The sequence below is a fragment of the Cucurbita pepo genome, chromosome LG03, assembly GCF_002806865.2.
Source record: "Cucurbita pepo subsp. pepo cultivar mu-cu-16 chromosome LG03, ASM280686v2, whole genome shotgun sequence".
Classification (NCBI taxonomy): Eukaryota; Viridiplantae; Streptophyta; class Magnoliopsida; order Cucurbitales; family Cucurbitaceae; genus Cucurbita; species Cucurbita pepo.
This window is the reverse complement of record NC_036640.1, coordinates 5,243,398-5,263,992: the sequence shown is the minus strand read 5'-3', so window position 1 is coordinate 5,263,992 and position 20,595 is coordinate 5,243,398. Positions and strand designations below refer to the sequence as shown.

The 20,595-nt window shown below is 37.7% G+C and overlaps 2 protein-coding genes across 3 annotated transcripts; one reads left to right on the top strand and one right to left on the bottom strand.

The window, feature by feature from the left end:
- The first annotated feature begins 703 nt into the window (after positions 1–703).
- On the top strand, positions 704–16,740 carry LOC111791592 (ENHANCER OF AG-4 protein 2-like). 2 transcript variants are annotated; one of them, XM_023672984.1, is made up of 13 exons: positions 704–1,279; positions 2,152–2,228; positions 2,878–4,863; positions 4,972–5,458; positions 5,773–5,881; positions 6,112–6,224; positions 6,307–6,494; positions 8,142–8,805; positions 8,881–9,385; positions 11,498–11,590; positions 11,698–11,783; positions 11,905–12,096; positions 16,612–16,740. In XM_023672984.1, the coding sequence occupies exons 1-11, from the start codon at positions 1,169–1,171 to the stop codon at positions 11,760–11,762; spliced, it is 4,398 nt and encodes a 1,465-aa protein (XP_023528752.1). In that variant the 5' UTR covers positions 704–1,168; the 3' UTR covers positions 11,763–11,783; positions 11,905–12,096; positions 16,612–16,740. The 2 variants fall into 2 exon arrangements, with proteins under 2 accessions (XP_023528752.1, XP_023528751.1); XM_023672983.1 differs by lacking the exon at positions 16,612–16,740 and adding an exon at positions 15,349–15,668.
- On the bottom strand, positions 16,275–19,870 carry LOC111791593. The gene is made up of 3 exons (XM_023672985.1): positions 19,236–19,870; positions 18,113–18,243; positions 16,275–17,387 (listed from the first exon to the last, which is right to left on the bottom strand). Exons 1-3 carry the CDS (start codon positions 19,464–19,466, stop codon positions 16,619–16,621), a joined length of 1,131 nt encoding a protein of 376 aa, XP_023528753.1. The 5' UTR covers positions 19,467–19,870; the 3' UTR covers positions 16,275–16,618.
- Positions 19,871–20,595: the final 725 nt, after the last annotated feature.

The following is a 20,595-nucleotide window of genomic DNA, read 5'->3' as shown; positions in this document are numbered from 1 at the left end:
TTTCCTAAAAAATTTGAATTTTGATCGATGATATTTTACATTTCAATTTATTTACTTATTCCCATAAATTCTCATTTGAATTTTAAGATTAAAATCAATCTTTATTTTATATAAAGATACAAATTAAATTCTAAATTTATCGATTAAACTTTCAAATTTAGATTTAATACCTCTATCAACGTTCTTTAAACATTGTTTTCATTCCATCAAAATTCATTTTAAATTAATTTATGTTCGAGATAGAACGTCACCAGCATGAAAAAAAGAAGAAAATACAGAGAGAGAATGAGCAAGGGAGAGATCGAGACCGAATTTCTCCGACAAGATCAACTGAACAGACCTAGCATCGAAAATAGTTTATGAGTATTTTTTTTAATTATTCTAAAAATGAATGAATATTTTTGAAACAAAAAGAGCGTTTTTTTTAATTAAATATATATTTTTAGTTTAAAAAGATATTTTAATATATATTTTTAATTTAAAATCTGTATGATATTTTAGCCAATAATTACAAACTATTATTTTTCTAAAAAGAAAAATGGATTTCACACAAGTATTGTGGTAAAAAAAAAAAAAATAATAATAATAATAATGAAACCGGGTCGGGTCAACTACACACGGATACCCGAAAGCAGGCGAAGCCGTGAGAGAACCCTATGAGCCAACCTTGATATCTCTCTCAGCTCACTGTTTCTGGCTTTCCCTCTGTGTCTTAGCTTTCCCTCTCCCTCTCCAAAATCTCTCCCAAATACCCTCTCTCTCTCTCTCTCCCTCTCTACTGCACTTCACTTTCTTCTAAATCGCCGCCATCTCCGCACCGGCACCGGCGACCAATCCCATATCGCTAATCCCAAATCCTTCTACAAATCTTCCTCTTAATCATCTCCACTCAATCGTCTCCAAAAATCCTTCTTCCACTCCATCATACTTCTAAATTTCCGCCGCTAAACCCCCTCCTCTCCCGATGCTATAGCCCTACCCCCGCCGGGGCCATCCACCGCCGGCGAGGGTTTCATCGTCTCCGCGTTTTCCCGGGGATACTTCTCGGCCTGTGTGGATTTTGAAATTTTGGGTTTGGGTTTTGCCCCGGCGTCGTCTTTGAATTTTTTTTGTTTGTTTTAGGGTTTTTTTTTTTTTTTTTGGTTCGTCGTTGTTCATATATACGACCATGCCTCCGGGTCGGAAACGCGGAGCGAATAAAGCCAAGGCCAATAGAGAGCTCAGTATGGGAGATCTTGTCCTCGCTAAGGTCAAGGGTTTTCCTGCTTGGCCAGCCAAGGTACAATCTTCGCTATTTTTAATTTTTTTTAATACGTTGTTGCGATTTTGTGTATGTGGTGTATTGCAATTTGGGCAATGTGTTTCGCTTTTGCAGAAAGTAATAGTTTCATGAGTGTCCAGGTGTTACTGTGATTAATTGTTTTTCGTTCCCCTTCGTCTCATCCTACCTCTCATCTTCTTTCAGCATATTGGAGTTCTTTTTCAATGGTGTTACTGTGATTAAAGTAATAGTTTTATTTTTATTTTTTTTGTATTGCTTATGCTATGTTTTGTTCTTAAGAACTTTTCGAGCTTGATGTTCTTGTTATTTCCTCTAATTCTTCCACTCATATCCATCCATTCCTCAAGATTTTTTTTGTTACAACTTCGGGGCTTTTGTTTTGCTTTTGGTTTACGGTTATGAAATTATTTTGGTTAAAATCTCATGTGAAGATATGTCTTGTTTTTGGTATACGGTTATGAACTAGGATCAGTGCATAATCATGCGTTCCCTTACTGGGGCCAATGAGTTTGCTTTCATTAGGAGAAGTGAAAGTAAAAAATAGAGGCAGAAGAAAAATTGGAACCATAACCAAGCAAAGGAGCCACGAAAAAGTAAATTACAATATAGGGCTCTAGTTTCTCATTATAAAAAAAGAAAAAAATGGAAGATTATTAGAAGGTTTAATTACTAGGGTCTAAAGAAAAGCGTTAATTATCCTATGTTCTTGCCATTATTTTACTGAGTGTTGGGTCAGAGAGAGCATTTCTTTTGGGTGGTAAGCTAATTGTTACGCTATTTTTTATAAAAAGATAAAACTTAATTAATTTGAGCATGGATAACTACTTAGTCATTTGGAGTTATAAGGTATGATGGTGTTATGTTTACAGATTAGCAGGCCCGAGGACTGGGAAAAATCTCCTGACCCGAAGAAATGTTTTGTCCATTTCTTTGGAACGCTAGAAATGTAAGTTAACTCTTTCTTAGATTTTTGTTTTAATTTGAGCTTGAAATGTGCATATGCTTCTCCTTCTCTCTCATATACAAAAACTTAGTTTGTGCATATGCCTGGAAAGGTGCTTGAGAATAGCTTCCTTCATGCATTGCCTGGCGCAGGGTTGCTTATATTTATTTATTCTTTTCTTTATATTTTTAATTGCAAAAGTTGTAACGTTGTCAATGTTTCCGGGAATTTAATTGCTGCACTCGAACAATAAGTTATAACTATTGGTTGCTGAAATTACCTTTCTGTACGTGTATAGTTTGGGATGCGTCAAGATTTGTTGTCAAGTACACTATTCTAACTGTACAAAGTTTAAAATAATCTCTTCCACGTTCTCTGTTATTGATGGCTAAATTTAACTTAGAATGATCTGTGTACATGATCCATATTCTTTTCAAATGTTGACATCGTTTAATGGGTCATATTTTCAGTTCTTTTCTTTCATCTTGCCCCGTCTACATGTATTCTTTGTAGGTTTTTCTTTTATCTCCTCCTGTATGCTACAATACACAATATACTTGTATCTTTTTCTCGTCTCGTGAATCATATGCTATGAACACACATATACCTCTTACACTTCTTAATATTTTTATCCATGTATTGAAATTCACAGAGCTTTTGTAGCCCCTGCTGACGTTCAGGCCTTCACTATTGTGGAAAAGAATAAATTATCTGCTCGTTGCCAAGGGAAATCAACTCAGTTTGCTCAAGCTGTGAGGGAAATATGTGCAGCTTTTGATGAAAAACAAAATGAGAAAAATAGTGGAATGAGCGTTGATGTGGAAAGATTGGAAACTGAAAGTGGTGCTCCCTGCACTGATGGGGTTGTAGATAATGAGTTAGATGTTGACTTGAAGGATGAAGTGGGTACTGCAGAATCAAATGACGATGATGTAAATGAAGGTATGGGTGACTGTAGCTCTAGACTTGAGCGTTGTTCACAAAAACGAGATGAAACTAATGTTCAAGACATGAAGCCTTCCGTAGAACCACATCAGTCTGATGATTCATCTTTAGGAATTTCTTCTGAGCAGAACGGCAGTATATTAGACGTTGCACAAAAGAATGAAGTAGTGACATCTGAGACAAATAAAGATATTGCTCAAACAGAAAAGCCTTCCAAACTCCAGAATACATCTACGACCAACAGTCAAAATGTTAAAAAGGAAGGTGCAAGTTCAAAGAAGAAACAAGAGGGCACTGCTAAACACCACAAGAGAAAAGGCTCTGCTGTAACAGCATCTAAGAGCGAAATTCCTGATAATTGTCTCAATCTTCCAGAATCTGTTGTGGACTCAAAGAGTGGAAAGAAAGGAAAATCCACTTCTGGTGAAGGTATGAGGGAACATGGCCCTAGAACTCTGAAACCAAATTCTGAGTCTGGTCATGGGAAAAAGACTAAAGACCTGCCAAGGGATAAAAAACGTTTTAAGGATAGAGATAGTATTGCAGACACCAGGCGCAGTCCTAAGGACCCTAAGGAACAGGGTCAGGGCAAAGGCAAAGCCAGTGCGGGGAGGATGCTTCAGGTTGGATCAGGAAAATCTGATTTGGGATCAAGTGAAAGTTCGCGTCCTGCCAAAAAGTTGAAGCGAGGAGAAATAGGGGAGAGTAAGGGAACACCCAGAAACAACATAAAGGTTTCCTCTTCCACTAAACCTGTTGTGGCTGATGAAAAAGTGGTTAAAAAATCTGAGTTGAAAAAGTTGACGGCCAGTCTGAAATCAGAAAACCTTTTAAAATCTAGTCACCGTTCAGATTCTGTTAATTCTGCAGCTGGTGATGAAACTGTGTTGCCTCTGACAAAGCGACATCGTCGAGCGCTCGAAGCTATGTCTGATTCTACAACTGCCGTTCATGATGCTAAAAATGAAAAGAGTCCGTTCTCACAGAGGCATGATGCTTCACGTTCTAGCAGTGATAAACTATTGGCAAATCATTCCAATAGAAAAAGGAGAGCAGTTTGCATTTTTGATGACGATGATGAAGATCCTAAGACTCCGGTTCATGGATCGTCATGGAATATTGATGCAACTTCAAATGGTCCAGATGCTAGTAACAATAACAATGAGCATAATCAAAGTCCTATTACTTCTCCCTTGACTGTAAATGGAATTAGTGGATCAGAGCACGAACTTCTTAGGGAATCAACTGGTCAGGTGCAGAGGTTGTCCTCGTCTCCTAAAAAATCCCAAACTGAAGAATTGCAGCAAGAAAAACCGTTGGCTGCTAATGCCTCTGAAAGCCCTTCAAAATCAGGATATGAGCAGCTGCCACCTAAGGAGGCGAAACCAAATTTGATTTCCCCAAAAAAGTCTCCTTCGTTAGCTGATAGCACTACAGCTTTGGATCGAGCAAAGACTGTGAAACCCCCAATCAAAGCCTCCAATACTGGTGTCCAGAAACAACCACAGGTGGGTTCTGTGAAGTCCATGGTTTTGGCTTCAACTCCCAGCTCTTCTCAGAAGCCATCTATCCTCCAAAAGAGTAGGTCACATTCTTCAGGAGAGAAGTCCAAAGCTACTCCAAAATCACGAGCTAGTGACCCTACAATCATGGTGGGAAGTTCAATGGATCATGATGATTTTCACGGTGAAAGGTATCAAAATTTGTTATTTAATTATCCCCTTCTTTGCTTAAATGGAGACGAAGCTTCAACTTCTAAATGATGTTTGATTATTATTTTTTAATTTTTTTTTATAAATAGAAGCTTAGTCAGTGATTTCAAGGTCACGGAATCTGCCATGTCCATGAAGCATCTAATTGCAGCTGCTCAAGCTAAAAGGAGGGAAGCTCATTCACACAATGTCCATGGGTTTTTTAATCCTGATATTTTATCCACTGATGTCCATGGTAGTCCTAGTCCTACACCAGTCCAACCGCATTTATCTAGTACCACCCATTTGATGCTGACAGACTTGAAGGGACGTTTTCATGAGAAGGATGTGGCTTCTCCATCGACTCAAGGACATCAATTAGCGTCACAAAATGACACTGATGTTGAAGAAATAGAGGAGAAAAGAGTCAACTCAGTACACAGATCTGTTGGAGATCCGTTAAGTGGTGGCACTGAGGCTGCTGTTGCACGAGATGCTTTTGAAGGAATGATAGAGACTTTATCTAGAACTAAAGAAAGTATAGGACGTGCAACTCGGTTGGCTATTGATTGTGCCAGATATGGCATTGCAAATGAGGTAGGTTGCGACTCAAATGCTTGTTAATGGGAGTTGGATTATCCTGGTTTAAAAGGCTGTTGCTAGGATGGTTGTTAAAAGATTTTTTTTTATTATTATTATTTTTAAGAAGAGATATATCATTATGCGTCCATATGTAGAAGAAAAAGCTTTATATATAGAGAGAGAGGGAGAAGAAATTATTTTGTCTGGTTGTTGGAATGGATTTGGCTTTTGAAATGACTTAGTCTATATAAGCTTTCATTTGCAAACTAAATGGCCATTGGAAGAATCTCTGGTTGAGATTTAGTGTCTAACTGTGTATCCATCTGCAGGTTGTTGAACTTCTTATCCGGAAGTTGGAGTCTGAATCTAGTTTTCATCGCAAAGTGGATCTCTTTTTTCTTGTGGATTCTATAACACAATGCTCGCATACTCAAAGAGGTAGACACACATAAGATAGGTTTATTAGAAGTATAAGTGTCCTCAATGGGAATGCTATACACATCACCTCTATGTTTATGTTATGAAATTCTTCATTTCTACTTCTCACCATGGCATCTTTCTTCTTCTTTTTAAATCTTTATAAAAGAAAATTTCATTGATGAATGGAGTATCAAAAGCAGCTTCCATTGGATTACCAAAAAGATAATTTCTTCTTATGTTGATATTAGGTATTGCTGGAGCTTCTTACATTCCTACAGTTCAAGCAGCATTGCCACGCCTTCTTGGGGCTGCTGCACCACCAGGTGCTGGAGCTCGTGAAAATCGTCGTCAATGTCACAAGGTGCTTATTTTTACTTGTCTTTACAGGTGTATGGGTCATGCTGAAATAATTTTGAATATATTTCCTGAGGAATTCTCTCCAGGTTCTTCGTCTCTGGCTGGAGAGGAAAATCTTACCCGAATCTGTTCTTCGACGTTACATGGATGAAATTGGAGTATCAAATGAGGATTCATCTATTGGTTTCACCCTCAGACGTCCATCTCGTGCTGAGAGAGCCATAGATGATCCAATCAGAGAAATGGAAGGCATGCTTGTTGATGAGTATGGAAGGTCTGAATTTCACGTCACTTTCAACTTTTCACCTTATATTATTATTATTTAATTTTTCATATCATATTTCCATGAATAATATTTCACCCTTACCTTTTCTTCCTTTACAAGAAAGCAAATAACTGTGTTCCTGAAGCATCATTATTTATATTTAATTTTTCATATCATATTTCCATGAATATTATTTCACCCTTACCTTTTCTTCCTTTAAAAGAAAACAAAGAACTGTGTTCCTGAAGCATCAAGTCATCTAGTTTTGTGTAATACTGGGTATGGAATTTGGTAATGGTTAGCCAAGGTACAAAGCATTAATAGTATATCTTCTGATTGGTTTCTTGGCTTGTATCTTTCAAATAATCTTGTATGTAAGTTGGGGAGATCTTGCCCTTCAATGAAAATTTTGCTTTCACTTGGTCAGAATTTCCTGGGAATTTTAAGGCTTTTGTTTTTGTTCGGTTATTGTCTTTTGTTTTTTTTTTTCCAAGAAATTATTTCATTGGGAGTTCTAAATATTCAAAAGAAGAGGGAGGAAATCCGCTTCCCGAGGTAAGGAAGTTAAGAATACTTTCCATTTAGCATGGAGAGAACATGAAGCAAGTTACAAGAACATTTGGGTAATTTGCACCATGATGAAAACTCAATATAGCTTTACTACTCACTTATCCAATTGGAGAAGTTAGATGGTGGTTTCCCCCTCTTTCGAAATTACATATCATGAAATTTGTTTCTTGTGAAACAAGAACAGAAAAAGAAGAAGAAAAAAAAAAACTACAAAAACTATAAGCTCCCGCAGGACTGGAAACATCTCTATTCTCCCTTTTTGTTGTTTTTCTCCAGCATAAGAGTTCAAAGAAAAGCTTTAACGAAGTCATTAAACACATAGATATAGATAGAGTGATTGGACAGCCAGGCATTAATTTGACCGAAGTCCAATAGAGGTTTCCATTTCTGAAAAGCCCTTAAGATTGCAGTGACAAAAAAGGTTTTTTTTTTTTCTTCTATGGAATTCCAACTAGATACACAAGCTCTTCCTTTGGTTCCCCTTTAAAAGGTTTTTTCCTTCAAGCTAGATATTCTCAACTTGTTAGTGGTAACTTCTGGATGTTGACAAAATGTCACGATAGGTTGTAACACTGACCCTTCCTGGCCACAGCATCCGATTTTCAATTTATTGGGAACATTGTCATTGATATTGCCAATTTTTCTTCAATCCTTAGGGGTGTATTAAGAAGTTCTCTTCCATTTACTGGACAGATTATCTAGTATCCATATGTTTTTCCTACTTTTGTTGGTTTGTATGGCAGAAGAGTTTCTTTTATTTCGTTCTGGTGATTTTACTTCCATTATTTTATGCTATAAATTTTTTTCTTATCCTATTTTTCAAGCTATATTTTCCTAGGGGCTTGTATTTCGATTGTACCCTTATGTCTCAAGTGGATCATGTTGAGTTAGAAATCAGAGGAACTTCTTATGTAAAGTCTTCTGATAATCTTCCTTGGCCTTTTGGTGTAGGGTGGGTTGTTTGCTGACATTTTGTATCTTGTAAAAACCAAAATAAAATTAAATGGAAATGTGATTTTATGAGACATTCCTTCTGTTTTTCTCTTTCTGTCAATTGTTTTGTGACTCTTTCTGGAATTGTCTCAGCAATGCAACATTCCAACTGCCTGGGTTTTTATCTTCACATGTATTTGAGGACGAAGATGAGGACCTTCCTACCTCCCCATGTAAAGAAGCCAGTGATGCAGCTTTGACAGAACCAAGGCATGGTGTTGAAGAGGCAGAAGCATGTGCAGTTACCCCGAGTGACAGGCGTCATCGCATCTTAGAGGATGTGGATGGGGAACTTGAAATGGAAGATGTTTCTGGCCATCCAAAGGATGAAAAGTCGTTGGAGGGAGGTGATTCTTTTGAAATAGATGCTCGACATCAATCTTCAGACAGGGCAACAGAACTTGCTTCAAATACTTCTTCAGAGTTTCTCCCTCTGCCAGATGGTTCTCCACCATTACCTCTTGATTCTCCTCCTCCACTCCCACCCTTACCTTCTTCACCACCCCCACCCCCACCTCCATCCTCTCCATCACCACCACCCTTACCACCTCCACCACTTCCGTCATTGCCACCACCTCCTCCCCTACCATCTGCATGCCCTCCACCGCCTCCACCACCATTAATTTCCCAACCACCAGTACCCAGTCATCCTCCATTGCCAAACCAGCAGATATTACCGCTTCAATCTTCACAGCAGCCTTCAGGACAGCTTCCTTATCAAGCTTCAATACCCCGTGAATACTGCAACATAGCTAGTGTAAGGATTCAATATACTTGTTGAAAATTTGTTGTATGGGTATAGTAGTTCTTAGTATGCATGTCTTTTCTACAGGGAAATCAGCATGTGCAAATGATGGCTGGAAATGCTTCTCATGGGAGTCACGTGGATGCTTCTGCTAAGAGTGAAATTTATGGCCAGCAGCCACCTCCTTTTGTCCCAGCTCCTGTCTGCAGTTCTATCGAACCTTCTGGATTTGATTCTTCAAGGCAATCAGAGTATGGACATAATGATATATATCTGAATACACAAATTTCTCAACCAAACCAGCAATATCAGCAAGGTAACCCAAACTTTATTCAAAGACAGATGCATTCTGGCCCACCTCAAAACCCACCCACTCATTTCTCTTATGCTAAGCCTCCCGTTCAGCAGCATCCTCCCCATCCATACCATCAATCATTTTCTTCGCCATCCCTTATGGATGGCCGAAGGCCATTTTTAGGTGATGAACAATGGAGAATGCCTTCAAGTGAATTCAAAACTGAAAATCGTCAAGGTGTATGGATGAATGGGGGGAGAAATCCATCACATCCAGGCCCCCCATTCAGCCAGGAAGGTATTAAAATTTAAATGTTTAATTGTCTATCTTGGTGTCATAATCTCGTAGCTTAATGTCTTTGTTTGGATATGTATTGATGATGGGAGAAGTTATGTAAATGGGTATGTTTGGCTGGCTATTGTCAAATGTCTTTCTTTACTGGTATTTTTTTTACAATGTGATAATTTGAAGTTGACGTGTAGCATAGAAGGTATACAAAGCACACAACTTCAACTAGTACCATCTTTTCAATTTGAATTTTAAGCTTGTGGCATTTGTTACTTCTTTGTCTCTTGCTTTGGGGTTTCGTCATCCTCTCATTGATTGGAAGTCTATAGAGGATGCCTCTTTGATTTGCATTTGAGGGACTCACTTATTGTTCAAGGTAGGAGAAATTTTTGTTTTTGGTCCTTGACTTCTTCATAACGCTTCTCTTCTAGTTCTCTCTTCTTCTAATGAGGATTACCTCGCTTACCCCAATCACCCATTCATTTTTTGTGGGTTTGGAAGATTAAGGTCCAAAAGAAGGTTAAATTCTTTACCAAGCACGTCTTGCATGGAAGTGAACAGTTTTGTATGCATAAACATTTTCCTTTCTTCTTAGGGCCACAATGATGCTCTCTTTTCATGGGTAAGAGGTGCACTAAAGAATCTCGACCATATCCTTTGAGGTTGTTGTTATGCTTTGCTGATGCGGTCTAGATTTCAAGATGCTTTCAGAGTCATGTTGACTCAGAGGAAGGATTGTAAGGCTTGAATGTCTCCGCATATTGGGTAGGACACTTCTTTGGCATGCATGCTTTGTCTTCATTCTTTGGTTAAGAGCTTGAGAGGAACGATAGGCTTTTTAGAGGCATTGGAAGATCTAAGGTGAAGTTCTGGAAGGTTGTTGGTTTCAATGTCTCATTCTGGGTAGTGTTTTTTAACACTTGACGCAGACTAAAGCGTAGCAGTTCTTTGGGGTCAATACTCCACAAAAAAGAAAAGAAAAAAACATAAAGTTTTAAGAAAGAAGGAGAGGGTGCTTACTTAAGATGAATAAAGAATGTCTGACGATTGAGAGTGAGAGAGTGCTTATTGGAGATGTAGTTGTTCAGAGTCATGTTGACTCGGAGGAAGGATTGTAAGGCTTGAATGTCTCCCCATAATAGGTAGGACACTTCTTTGGCATGCATGCTTTTTCTTCATTCTTTGGTTAAGAGCTTGAGAGGAACGGTAGGCTTTTTAGAGGCATTGGAAGATCTAAGGTGAAGTTCTGGAAGGTTGTTGGTTTCAATGCCTCATTCTGAGTAGTGTTTTTTAACACTTGAGGCAGACTAAAGCGTAGCAGTTCTTTGGGGTCAATACTCCACAAAAAAAGAAAAAAAAACATAAAGTTTTAAGAAAGAAGGAGAGGGTGCTTACTTAAGATGAATAAAGAATGTCTGACGATTGAGAGTGAGAGAGTGCTTATTGGAGATGTAGTTGTGTGTGGCAATGAGGAGATGGTGGCGAAATGGGCCAAGGGTTTTAATTTTAAGTAAATAATACATGTTTATATTAGTTTAAAAAAATCCCCAAACACGAGGGTTTCTGCGTTTAGTGTCAAAACATACAAATTCTTTTTAGACTTTGGGTTCATGGAAGGTGCGCTTTGGCTATGGCTTCCTGACAATGAAGCTAGGTGCCAATGTTGTGCTCAGAGCCTAGACGCCAAAGCACATGTTTTTTAAAACACTGACCGTGGGGCATGTCTTTTTGTAATTATATTAGGATTTATTCCTGATCGGAGTCTTTTTCTTGTAGCTCTTTGGATTTCTTTTTGTTGGGTTCTTTTTTTTTTTTTTTTTTTTTTTTTTTTTTTTTTTTTTTTTTTTTTNTGTTATTCTTCCCCGTTTGTTAGGAAAAATTACCCAACCATGTAAAAGTTCCTGATCCCCGTTTGTTATTCAAATTGGCCTCTTTGGTTTCTAGTGCTTGTTTGTTTGATCTATGACATACTATTTCAATTTTTATTTTATTCTCGGAAGGTATTTAAGCTTAATTTATGATTTACTGAAATGAATAGACTAATCTTAAGATTTTCTTTGATATTCATATTTTTTTGCCTACCAGTATCCACCATCCTGATGCTAAATAATTTCTCTGTAGGCTATTTTCAACCACCTTATGAACGACCACAAAGTAATATTGGTTTTCAGCGTCCAGTCTCCAATAGTCTTCCATCTGGAGCGCCAATTTCTGGTGAATTTTCCATTTTCATATATTGTTCCCAATTTTAATTTTATGAAGAGCTTCTATCACATTTTTCCCAGTTTTATAGAGAAAAGTCTTTTATCACATTTTTCCAGGTCATGCCATTCCTCAAATGTTGCCATCTAGACAAGACACTCTTAATTGTTGGCGGCCTGCATAATAGGTGTTATTTCTTTCCAATGTGAGTTTTTTTTTTCTTCTTTTTTTTGCATCATTGTTATGGCCACTGTATATTCTCTTCTGAATCTGTGCTGAAAACTTTCTTGTTTCATCTGTTGAATACTTCCATCACGCTCTTTCAGTGCCGAGTACGGAATTGGTATACAAATTGATTTGTACTGTAAAGAAAGATCAGCTCTGTGCATAAATTCTGTACAACTGGAAGGCGCTGTCAAGACTTTTGGAGGCTCTTGGCTGAACTGTGTACATAGTTATGCTGACAAACTTGATCCAAGAACATGTTCTCCCAAGCGTAGGCCCATGTTTCTGACCTGGTTAGTGACATCTAGTCTTGATTCATGTAATTAGTTTGCATAGGTAGCTTGAAATTGTTTTTTCATTCTACTATTAGAAAGTTTCTCGTAGCATTTCAGGTAGCTAGTTCAAACGCTTAAGATTACTTTGGTCTCTATATATTTTACATGGCATTTTCATGATCAGAATGGTTAATTCATGCATTCTTTGATTCCAAAAGATTTTCCGTGTGGTGATACATGCCCCATTTGAAATAAAGTTGTTATCTAAGCTAGGGAAAATTCCTTTATTTTTTGAGAATTGAATAAGAAACTATGTATTTAAAAAAATTAAAAAGTATTTAATCAAATCTATTAAATTAACTCACTATATTGGAGTTATGGATACCATAGACAATTGAGAATTATGGATCTCGTAGGCATGAAAGGATTATCTTTAAGATTGACTTTCAGAAGACCTAAGATCATGTGGATTGGGATTTCTTGGTGGATAAGATCCTTGCGAAGAAGGGTTTTGGGTTCAATTGGAGATCCTAGTTATGAGCTGCATTAGGATAGTTAAGTTCTCCATCCTCATCAATGGTAAATCTAGAGAAGGATTTGTGATTCAACGTGTCTTGGACTAGGTGACCCTCCCTCTCTTTTTCTTTTCCCCTTGGTTGTGGACAGCCTTGGAATTATTCACTATTTTAAAAGGCTTATTGCGGCCTTGAGGCGTAAGATAATATTTGTTGTAAATTTGTAAACCTCAATTCCTATCCACATAGAGAAGTAAATAGTTAACCAAGGGTTGAATTCATTGACTAACCCACTACCAAAAGCCACTGTTAGGAATTTGCAATGGAATGAAGCTTGAGGCTTTTGTCTTGGAGGCATCTCAGAGCCGCCCCTTGCCTCAAGGCTTACGCCTTAAATGATCTTTTAAACATTCAAATTGTTTCAAAGCAGGTGGTGGTGAACATTCTGGGCGGTTTTTCAGATTGAGAAGAATAAGATAGCCTTGTCTCTTCAGTTTTAATTTCGTTGATGATACGAAATTACAAAAAAAAAAATTGGCCAAGCTCCCAATCAAAGAAGCTCGAGAAAACCTCTCCTGTTGGAAAAGAGAGAATTATAGCTATAATGATGAAAGAAGGGGAGAACATTTACACCAAGAAACAACTTGATAGATTGGCAACCAAGATGGGGTTTGGGTTTCAGGGTTTAGGTGTGGCAGCCTTCCTTTGGTGTTTGGTTTAAATTGTGAATCTGTCAAGTTTGGTAGATTGGCAACTTCGCTGGGGTGTTGTGTGGGAGCCTTTCCTTCCTCCTATTTAGGTCTCCCTTTGCGTGTAACACCAAGGGCCTTGTGTGGTAGGTCATGCATGGAGGAGTTAACACCTTGGATTGAATCTTGGGTAAATAGTCCATCTTGGTTGTGCTGCTTTGTATTCTTCGCAAGAGAGCGGTATAACGTCTCCATCATGTTCTCTGGTGATGTGATGTTGCAGGTGCTTTTTGGAGTTGTTCCTGTAAGGCGTCCAACTTTTGTTTTGTCAGCTCTCAAGGTTGTAGGTGAGATGTTTAAGGAGCTTTTTCTCCACTCTCCTTTTTGTGAAAAAAGGGCTGTTTTTGGCTGGTTAGAGTGCGCTAGTTTGTGAGGTCTTTTGGGCGAGAGGAATAAAAGAAGGTATGAGGGTTAATAAGAGACTGTCTAGTGATGTTTGGTCCCTTATTAAATTTTCTGTTTCTCTCCAGCTTTGGTGGGGAGACCTTTTTGTAATTACCTTCTTGATCTTATTTCATTGGATTGGAGCCCTTTTTGTAGTTTAGTTCTCTTTTGTTGGCTTTATTTTTATATGCTCTTGTGTTCTTTCATATTTTTCTCCAAGGTTCCATTGTTCAATTTAAAAAAATAAAAAAGGATTCAGTGACAAGAAAATTCTAATAAAGTACGTAGGTATCCACTCTCCAAGCTTGACATAATTGAGATTCTTTCTAAACCCCAAGTTCCGACATCCATTAAAATAAGTTAATAGTTCCAGGCTTTCTTCGCAGTTCTCACCTTGTGATTAGAGAGTATCTAATGTTCTGGAACAATCTCTATGAGAGGCTTATCACCAAGTTGCATGTCTTCTCATAAGTACTTAAATTTCTAGTTTGAGGGTCTATAACTCTTTTATAAGTTGGGCTTCTGGGACTTCACCATTTAGCTTCATCACAAAGGTTGTAGGACTTCTGGGACTTCACCAAAAAGACCACTCTTGAGAGACTCCACCTAGCGCATCTTGCAATGTCAATTATTTCCTCTTTGATGATGGAATACCTAAAGCCATTTAGCAAATAAAAACCTCCAATCTTATGCCTTGGCGAGTGTCATCCAGCTTGAAGGATTTCTCCAATATGCTAACAATTTTCTTGGGAAGCTTTCAGATGGGCACGCAGTTGACTGCTATACTTAAAAAAGCCTTGCTTGAATTAGGACAAGATAGCAGCCTTGTCGACTAGAGCTTTGGAAGTTAAGTTGGGGGAAGGTGGCCGGACTGATTGACAAGGGACTTGGTTTTCAATCTTTGGACCCAAAGAATCTACCCTTAGTGTCAACATTGTCAAGTGCTTTGGAGGTCTTATGCAGAATACCAGTGTTTGAGGGTGGTGGTCAGCATCCATGGAATTGGGGAGTTGGGATGGATTCCCAAGCTTTAATCCTAAAAAAGTGAGATGTTGAATTAATCATTTGATTATATGACATGCTCTTGAGCTAAAATTTTCTTGGTTGTTGAATATCACGGGTAGTCGATCCCCCTTTCATCTGTGCTCGGAACACTAATGGTAATGAACGTATGTTGTATATAAGTACTTGATAGTTAAGACCTTTAGATATGAAGGATAAGATGAACATTAAAAAGGTGGAGTCTTGGGTCCTTGCATTCCTCGGGGTTTTTTTTTTTTCTCTTACAAGAATGCTTTTTCCAAGGCTATATCCAGTGCTATATGGTATGGTAGGGGTGTCAAAAGAAATGACCTAACCATATACCAACCAGTTCTTTATCTAACCACCTTCCTCCCTGACCTTGCCTTTGTCTCCACATCCACTATATTTACCTCTCTGATCTTCCCCAACTCTCTCCAGTACATGATTCCTCTCTCTGATTATCTTTCTTCTCCTTGTGCTATATTACCTGCCTAGAAATAAAATTACCTTTTATGCGTATGTTTGTTTGGACTGCTTTAGATGATGATGATGATCTATTTGGTAATGATATGGTGTCTCGTGGCCATATATTGTGACAGGTTTTGATAGACTTTTATGATAAGAGAAAGATGAGCAAATTTTGAGATTCTTGACTTGTTTACTTTAATCCGGGAAAAGAAAGAAAGAGAGTCACATTATATCCATGGAGATAGCTCGCAGCTGCAAAGTTGAGATATAGACTATATATTTAACTTGGATTATTGTGTCAAGACGTGGCTGATCCTTCCTTCCTTATTACGCGACTCCAGTTGTAAAGGTAGTCCCCCAGGATACTCCAAAAAAGAAATTTCAGATTTTATGTAATACCAATACACTTTCATTACATTTGTACATGATATCATTCCCTTTTCTCATCTCACATCCTTTTAACTATTTTCTAAAATAATTTCTTCCATGTTTAAAAAACCATGCCCATCTAAAAAGTAGTTCAATTATGAGCTTCATTTCCCGATTTTAATTCTGACCCTCTCCCTGATGAATACAAAACACTTTCTTTCCATCTGGTAGATTTGTTGTAGTGGATTTGGGGCCTTCCCCTTTGAAACTGTGCCGTATGCATTTTGGTTGGGGGACAAGGCATGCTTCCATTTCTTGGACTTTTGGTAATCAATGATGCGTGATGTTGCCTACAACTATTCAATTAATTTCCTTTTTCAACATGCATCTACGTTGATAGAGGTACCTTATTTGCTTTCTACTTAGATGTGTTGTTCTAATTCGAGTATTAATGTTTTGCTTCAAAGTTGAACACTGAAATCTCTAAGATAGAACTGGAAAAGAAGAAGAAAAATTGTCCATAATTTCATGGTATGATGGAGGCTTCTGAGTTCATGATAAATCACATGGTATTCATAGTACTTTAGATTGATGAAAAAAATGTTTATTTTTTGGGGGGAAAGTTTATAAAATTATTAGTGGCATGGATAGTTAATATAATTAGGAATCTTCATTGTATAAAATTGTAGTAAAATGAGTCCATAGTATAAATAGCAACTGAACATTACGCTTTGAAACAATGAACTAATATACATTTCCTACAAATTTTCTCTTACAAGACAAATCCTTTTTTACACGTTCTCTTTCCATCAATTCACTGTTGTGTTCTCAAAACAATCTCTATCTTTAAGGAACCAATGACTCAAAAAGTGTAATGTACCTGTCATTTGACTTTTAAACTTCTTCTATATTTGAATTCTTTCTCGAACTGTAGAAGACGATATTAAAACCTCTGATAAATTACAGAGCAAAAGTTGGGAGAAAATTTATCCTTTCCTCTTTTCTTTTTTTTCTTTCAAATTCAGATGGAAGCTAATCAAGTGCAGCTTTGTTCCTTCGACCTGTCAAAGGTATTGGCAAGCCATCAAATATTGGTCTTGAAACAGTTGAAATTGCCTGTAAATCCGGCTTCAGACTCCACTTTGAAGCGGACCAGATGGATGAAGTGATGCCATTTTCTTGATCTGGCAAGCTTGATGTGCTTGACGACTTTCTGAATCCATCAGCAGCCACAAACGAATCCCCCAAACCAATTGGGATTGGAATCAATCCGATGTCATTGTCGCTTGCCAAATTAGTTCTACTGGAGGTTTTGGGTCTTTGAGCCAAGCCTTTTCCAGCATTGGATGAAAAGCCGTTACTACCACCACTGCTGTTGTCATCTTTCAAGAGCATTTCAGGCGTATGGGAAAAGTCAGCTACAGATTTCAGGCGCCTTCTGATCAACTTATCATTCCATTTGGGATCTCCATCCCCGGCTTCTACAGATTGCAGATCAGTCAGATCCCCTTTCTCACCCAGAAATCCATTCACTAAACTCTTGGTTTTTCGATGGTGATGTGTTAGTAGATCCGGGGTCCCAGAAACTGGCACGTCTTCTAAATAATGGGAGCCTCCTTTCCCCATTTCATAACCACCGTCAATTTTGCTCTTCTGATCCAATGGCTTAAGCCCATAGTAACCTTGTAAAGAGCTCATGGCTGGGGAGACCCTTTGTTCGGAAGACTTCAATTTGAGGGACTGGAAAGATTCAAAGAATTCTGATGAAAGACGGCTTGGAGTCTTTTCGGAGCTGCTCTGTCTGCAAAACGAATACTCTTATCAACACAAGGTAATGGGTGAAAATCAAAATATTAGAATTATCCACTTCTAATTGAATTGTAGCGTATACAATGTAGTTTGATACATCACTTGGGATGAATTCCAATGTGGAGTTTGCACACACACTTGGGAATAAAGAATTATAGGCAGAATTTTTGCCAATTAAATCAATGACGATGAATTATTTTCAAACATTGACATGTGTTATTATATTTATAACGGATGTGCCATCTACGAGACTCAAATTATATTAATTCATAAGGATTAAAACATTTTAAATTTCTTTGTAAATTCAATATGAATTTAACTATAAATTCTGTATGATCAAACCACCTGAGAGCGATATATTGCATCAGAGTACAGCATCCACAATCACAATCAGGGCTACACGCTATCATAAAGACGAACCATTAAAGACCTAAGGCTCCAAGCAAAACGAATAGCCCTGGCTCCACGCTATCATTTACTTTCTTAATGGCTTCGCTTAGGCCATTCCTATCATAGTTTAACAGATAGAAATACTAATTGAACCCCAACCTTAATCTCAACCCCAATATGACCAGTAACTGACAATTCTGCAATTTACTGACTTACAATCAAACTCAAAACACATTGTTGAAAGCTCAAACACATTCTTGTGCAATATTATTCTTGTGCAATATTATATGGAAACAATATGATGAACATCAAAAAACAAACACATACCCTGAAGTGTTTAGGCCTTCCAATAGGCAAGGAGATGGAGGATGCCTTCCAGGAAGAGGAATCTGGAGTGATTTAAGAGCAAACATTTGAAAGTCTGTGACTAGCCCGTTCATCTTCTTTATATCTGCAACCTGGTGAATCACGATGAAAAACAATTAGAATTTCCTCCTAAAAGATATCTATTAATTTTGATTCTTTTTTTTCCTTCCTTAGGGGTGTAAGAAACTGAGCTTTGACCTTTTAATTGAAAGAACCAAATAACAAATAATATCGACCACATGTGAATGGAATTGTCTATGCTCTCGAGGGAAATTTTCTATATCATATGATTACACACTGCCCGAAGAAGGAAGCCGATATTCATCAGAATTGCCGAATATCAAACTCCAACTAATCATGGAGCCAGGTTTCGAGAGCAACCCATATTAGTTTTCTTTAAATCTAGAGTTCTCAAAAACTCTATTCAAACATCTGGGACATAACAATTTTGACCCTTTGATTTCTAATTTTTGCATTAAATTTTACAATTTTCCTATAAAATAACTGTTTGATTTTAAACCAGTTTTTCAATTTTTGTTAATTTTTATTTTCATCTATGTTTTCCCCACAACAAAAGATACTCCTGCTTCGCCCCTTTTAACTCACTTCGAAAAGGTCGTATTGAGCGGGAGAACAGGAAACAAGAGCTGATCAACATCTACATGTAGCCCATAATAATCAAATGGTTATCTCATGGTGAAAACACTAATAAGTTCTGATTCATTCCATTTTCAATACAAATCCGTCATAAGCCTCATTTGGTCATAGCAGAAAATTCAAGGGACGAATGAGTTGTCATCGCTATGGTTTTTAAAGAACTCATCCCAGGACAAAGAGGAAACAGAGTAATTCTAACCTGACGGTGAGAAAGATAGATTTAAAATAATAATTATTAAAAAAAATAAAAAGCAACATCTGACACCCAACATCATAATACCAAGCAAACACAATTTTGAAATCATCATTTCTATTGCTTCCACATCATAACGACGATTGAAAGAAGTCAAGGACATTTCAAACTACTGCAAATTCAGAAATCCATTTTCTGTTATAAACTCATCAGAGATTATGAAATGTGGTTTACCTCGACACCATATTTGATTGCAACTCCAGCAAGAGTGTCGAATTTAGAAACCGGATGCACGATACAATTCGAAGAAGATGCAACCTGCGACGTCTTCCCGGAGCATCTTCCAATAGGCGTGTTCTCTCCGTAGACATCCACGAGATCTAACGCATGATAGCCATTGCTCTCATAACTATAGTCGAAATCCCCGTTTCCGTTTCCGTTCCCGTTCATCCGCCCCCTTTCCATCTGCGCCTCTCAAATCCACCATCAAAATAAATTTCCGTCAAGAAAGTAAATCCATCGCAGGATCAACCAAAATTGAAAATCGATCCAAATCAACCCCAAACAGCAACCAACACCAAAAAAAAGAATCCTCCCGAAAAACAAACTGCAACAATCAAGACGAACAGAAACAGAAAAAAGAACCCTAGACCTGAATTGGAAAAGACAAAAGGAAAACAAAACAAATGAAATCAAAGAAGAAACTTGTTCGCCTTTCGAGGTAAAACAAAAAAAAACTGAGAATCCAAATTTTCGCGGAAAAATAACGAAAGATTTTGGCTCTTCTTCTTCTTCTTCTTCTTCTTCTTTTTCTTTTTCTCTCCGTTACTCGTTTCTTCAGAGAACCCCCCCAAAAAAATATCCGACAGTTCGAAGACTTCGACGATCACATTTTCCTTTTAAATATTTTATAATTTTCATAATCCAATTTTCAATTGTATTTATTTAATGACTACCGGCGAATTTTTAAAGCATCGGGCCGGCCCACTACAGTAGAGGCCCAAATCCAATGATTTTGGGCCGTCATTGTCGGTGGGCCCAGTGGAAATCTCCGGCAAAATGACCGAGATTGAACTGTCGGCTGTTTTTTTCTTTTTTATATAATTATTTAAGGGGAAACGCGTGGGGCCCAGTGACAGGTAGGCTAGGGAATGGGAGACTTTGAAAAGGATCCTAAAAGGGGGCGACGAATCTTGTCCTCTCAATTTCGTTGAGGAACTATTCTGATTCTCATTGTCATTCATTCACACCTCACCCTCTTAAATTTCAAATCAGCATTTCTACTGCTTTCAATTTCTATTAATAAAAATTTTATACTAACAATAAATGCTTGAGATCCTATAAGAATATTGGGCTTCAAAGATGGTGAATTGTGAGATCCCACGTCAATTGGGGGTGGAGAACGAAATATTCATGTGTACACCCCTTTGTGATAACGGTTGGGGTGGAGAACGAAATATTTTTCATAACATGTGTAAACTCCTTCGTGATAAACGCATTTTAAAAACCTAGAAAGGAAATCTAAAAAGTAACAATATATGCTAGTTTGGGCTATTACAAAATAAAAAATTCAAAGAGGACAATACGAGATGAC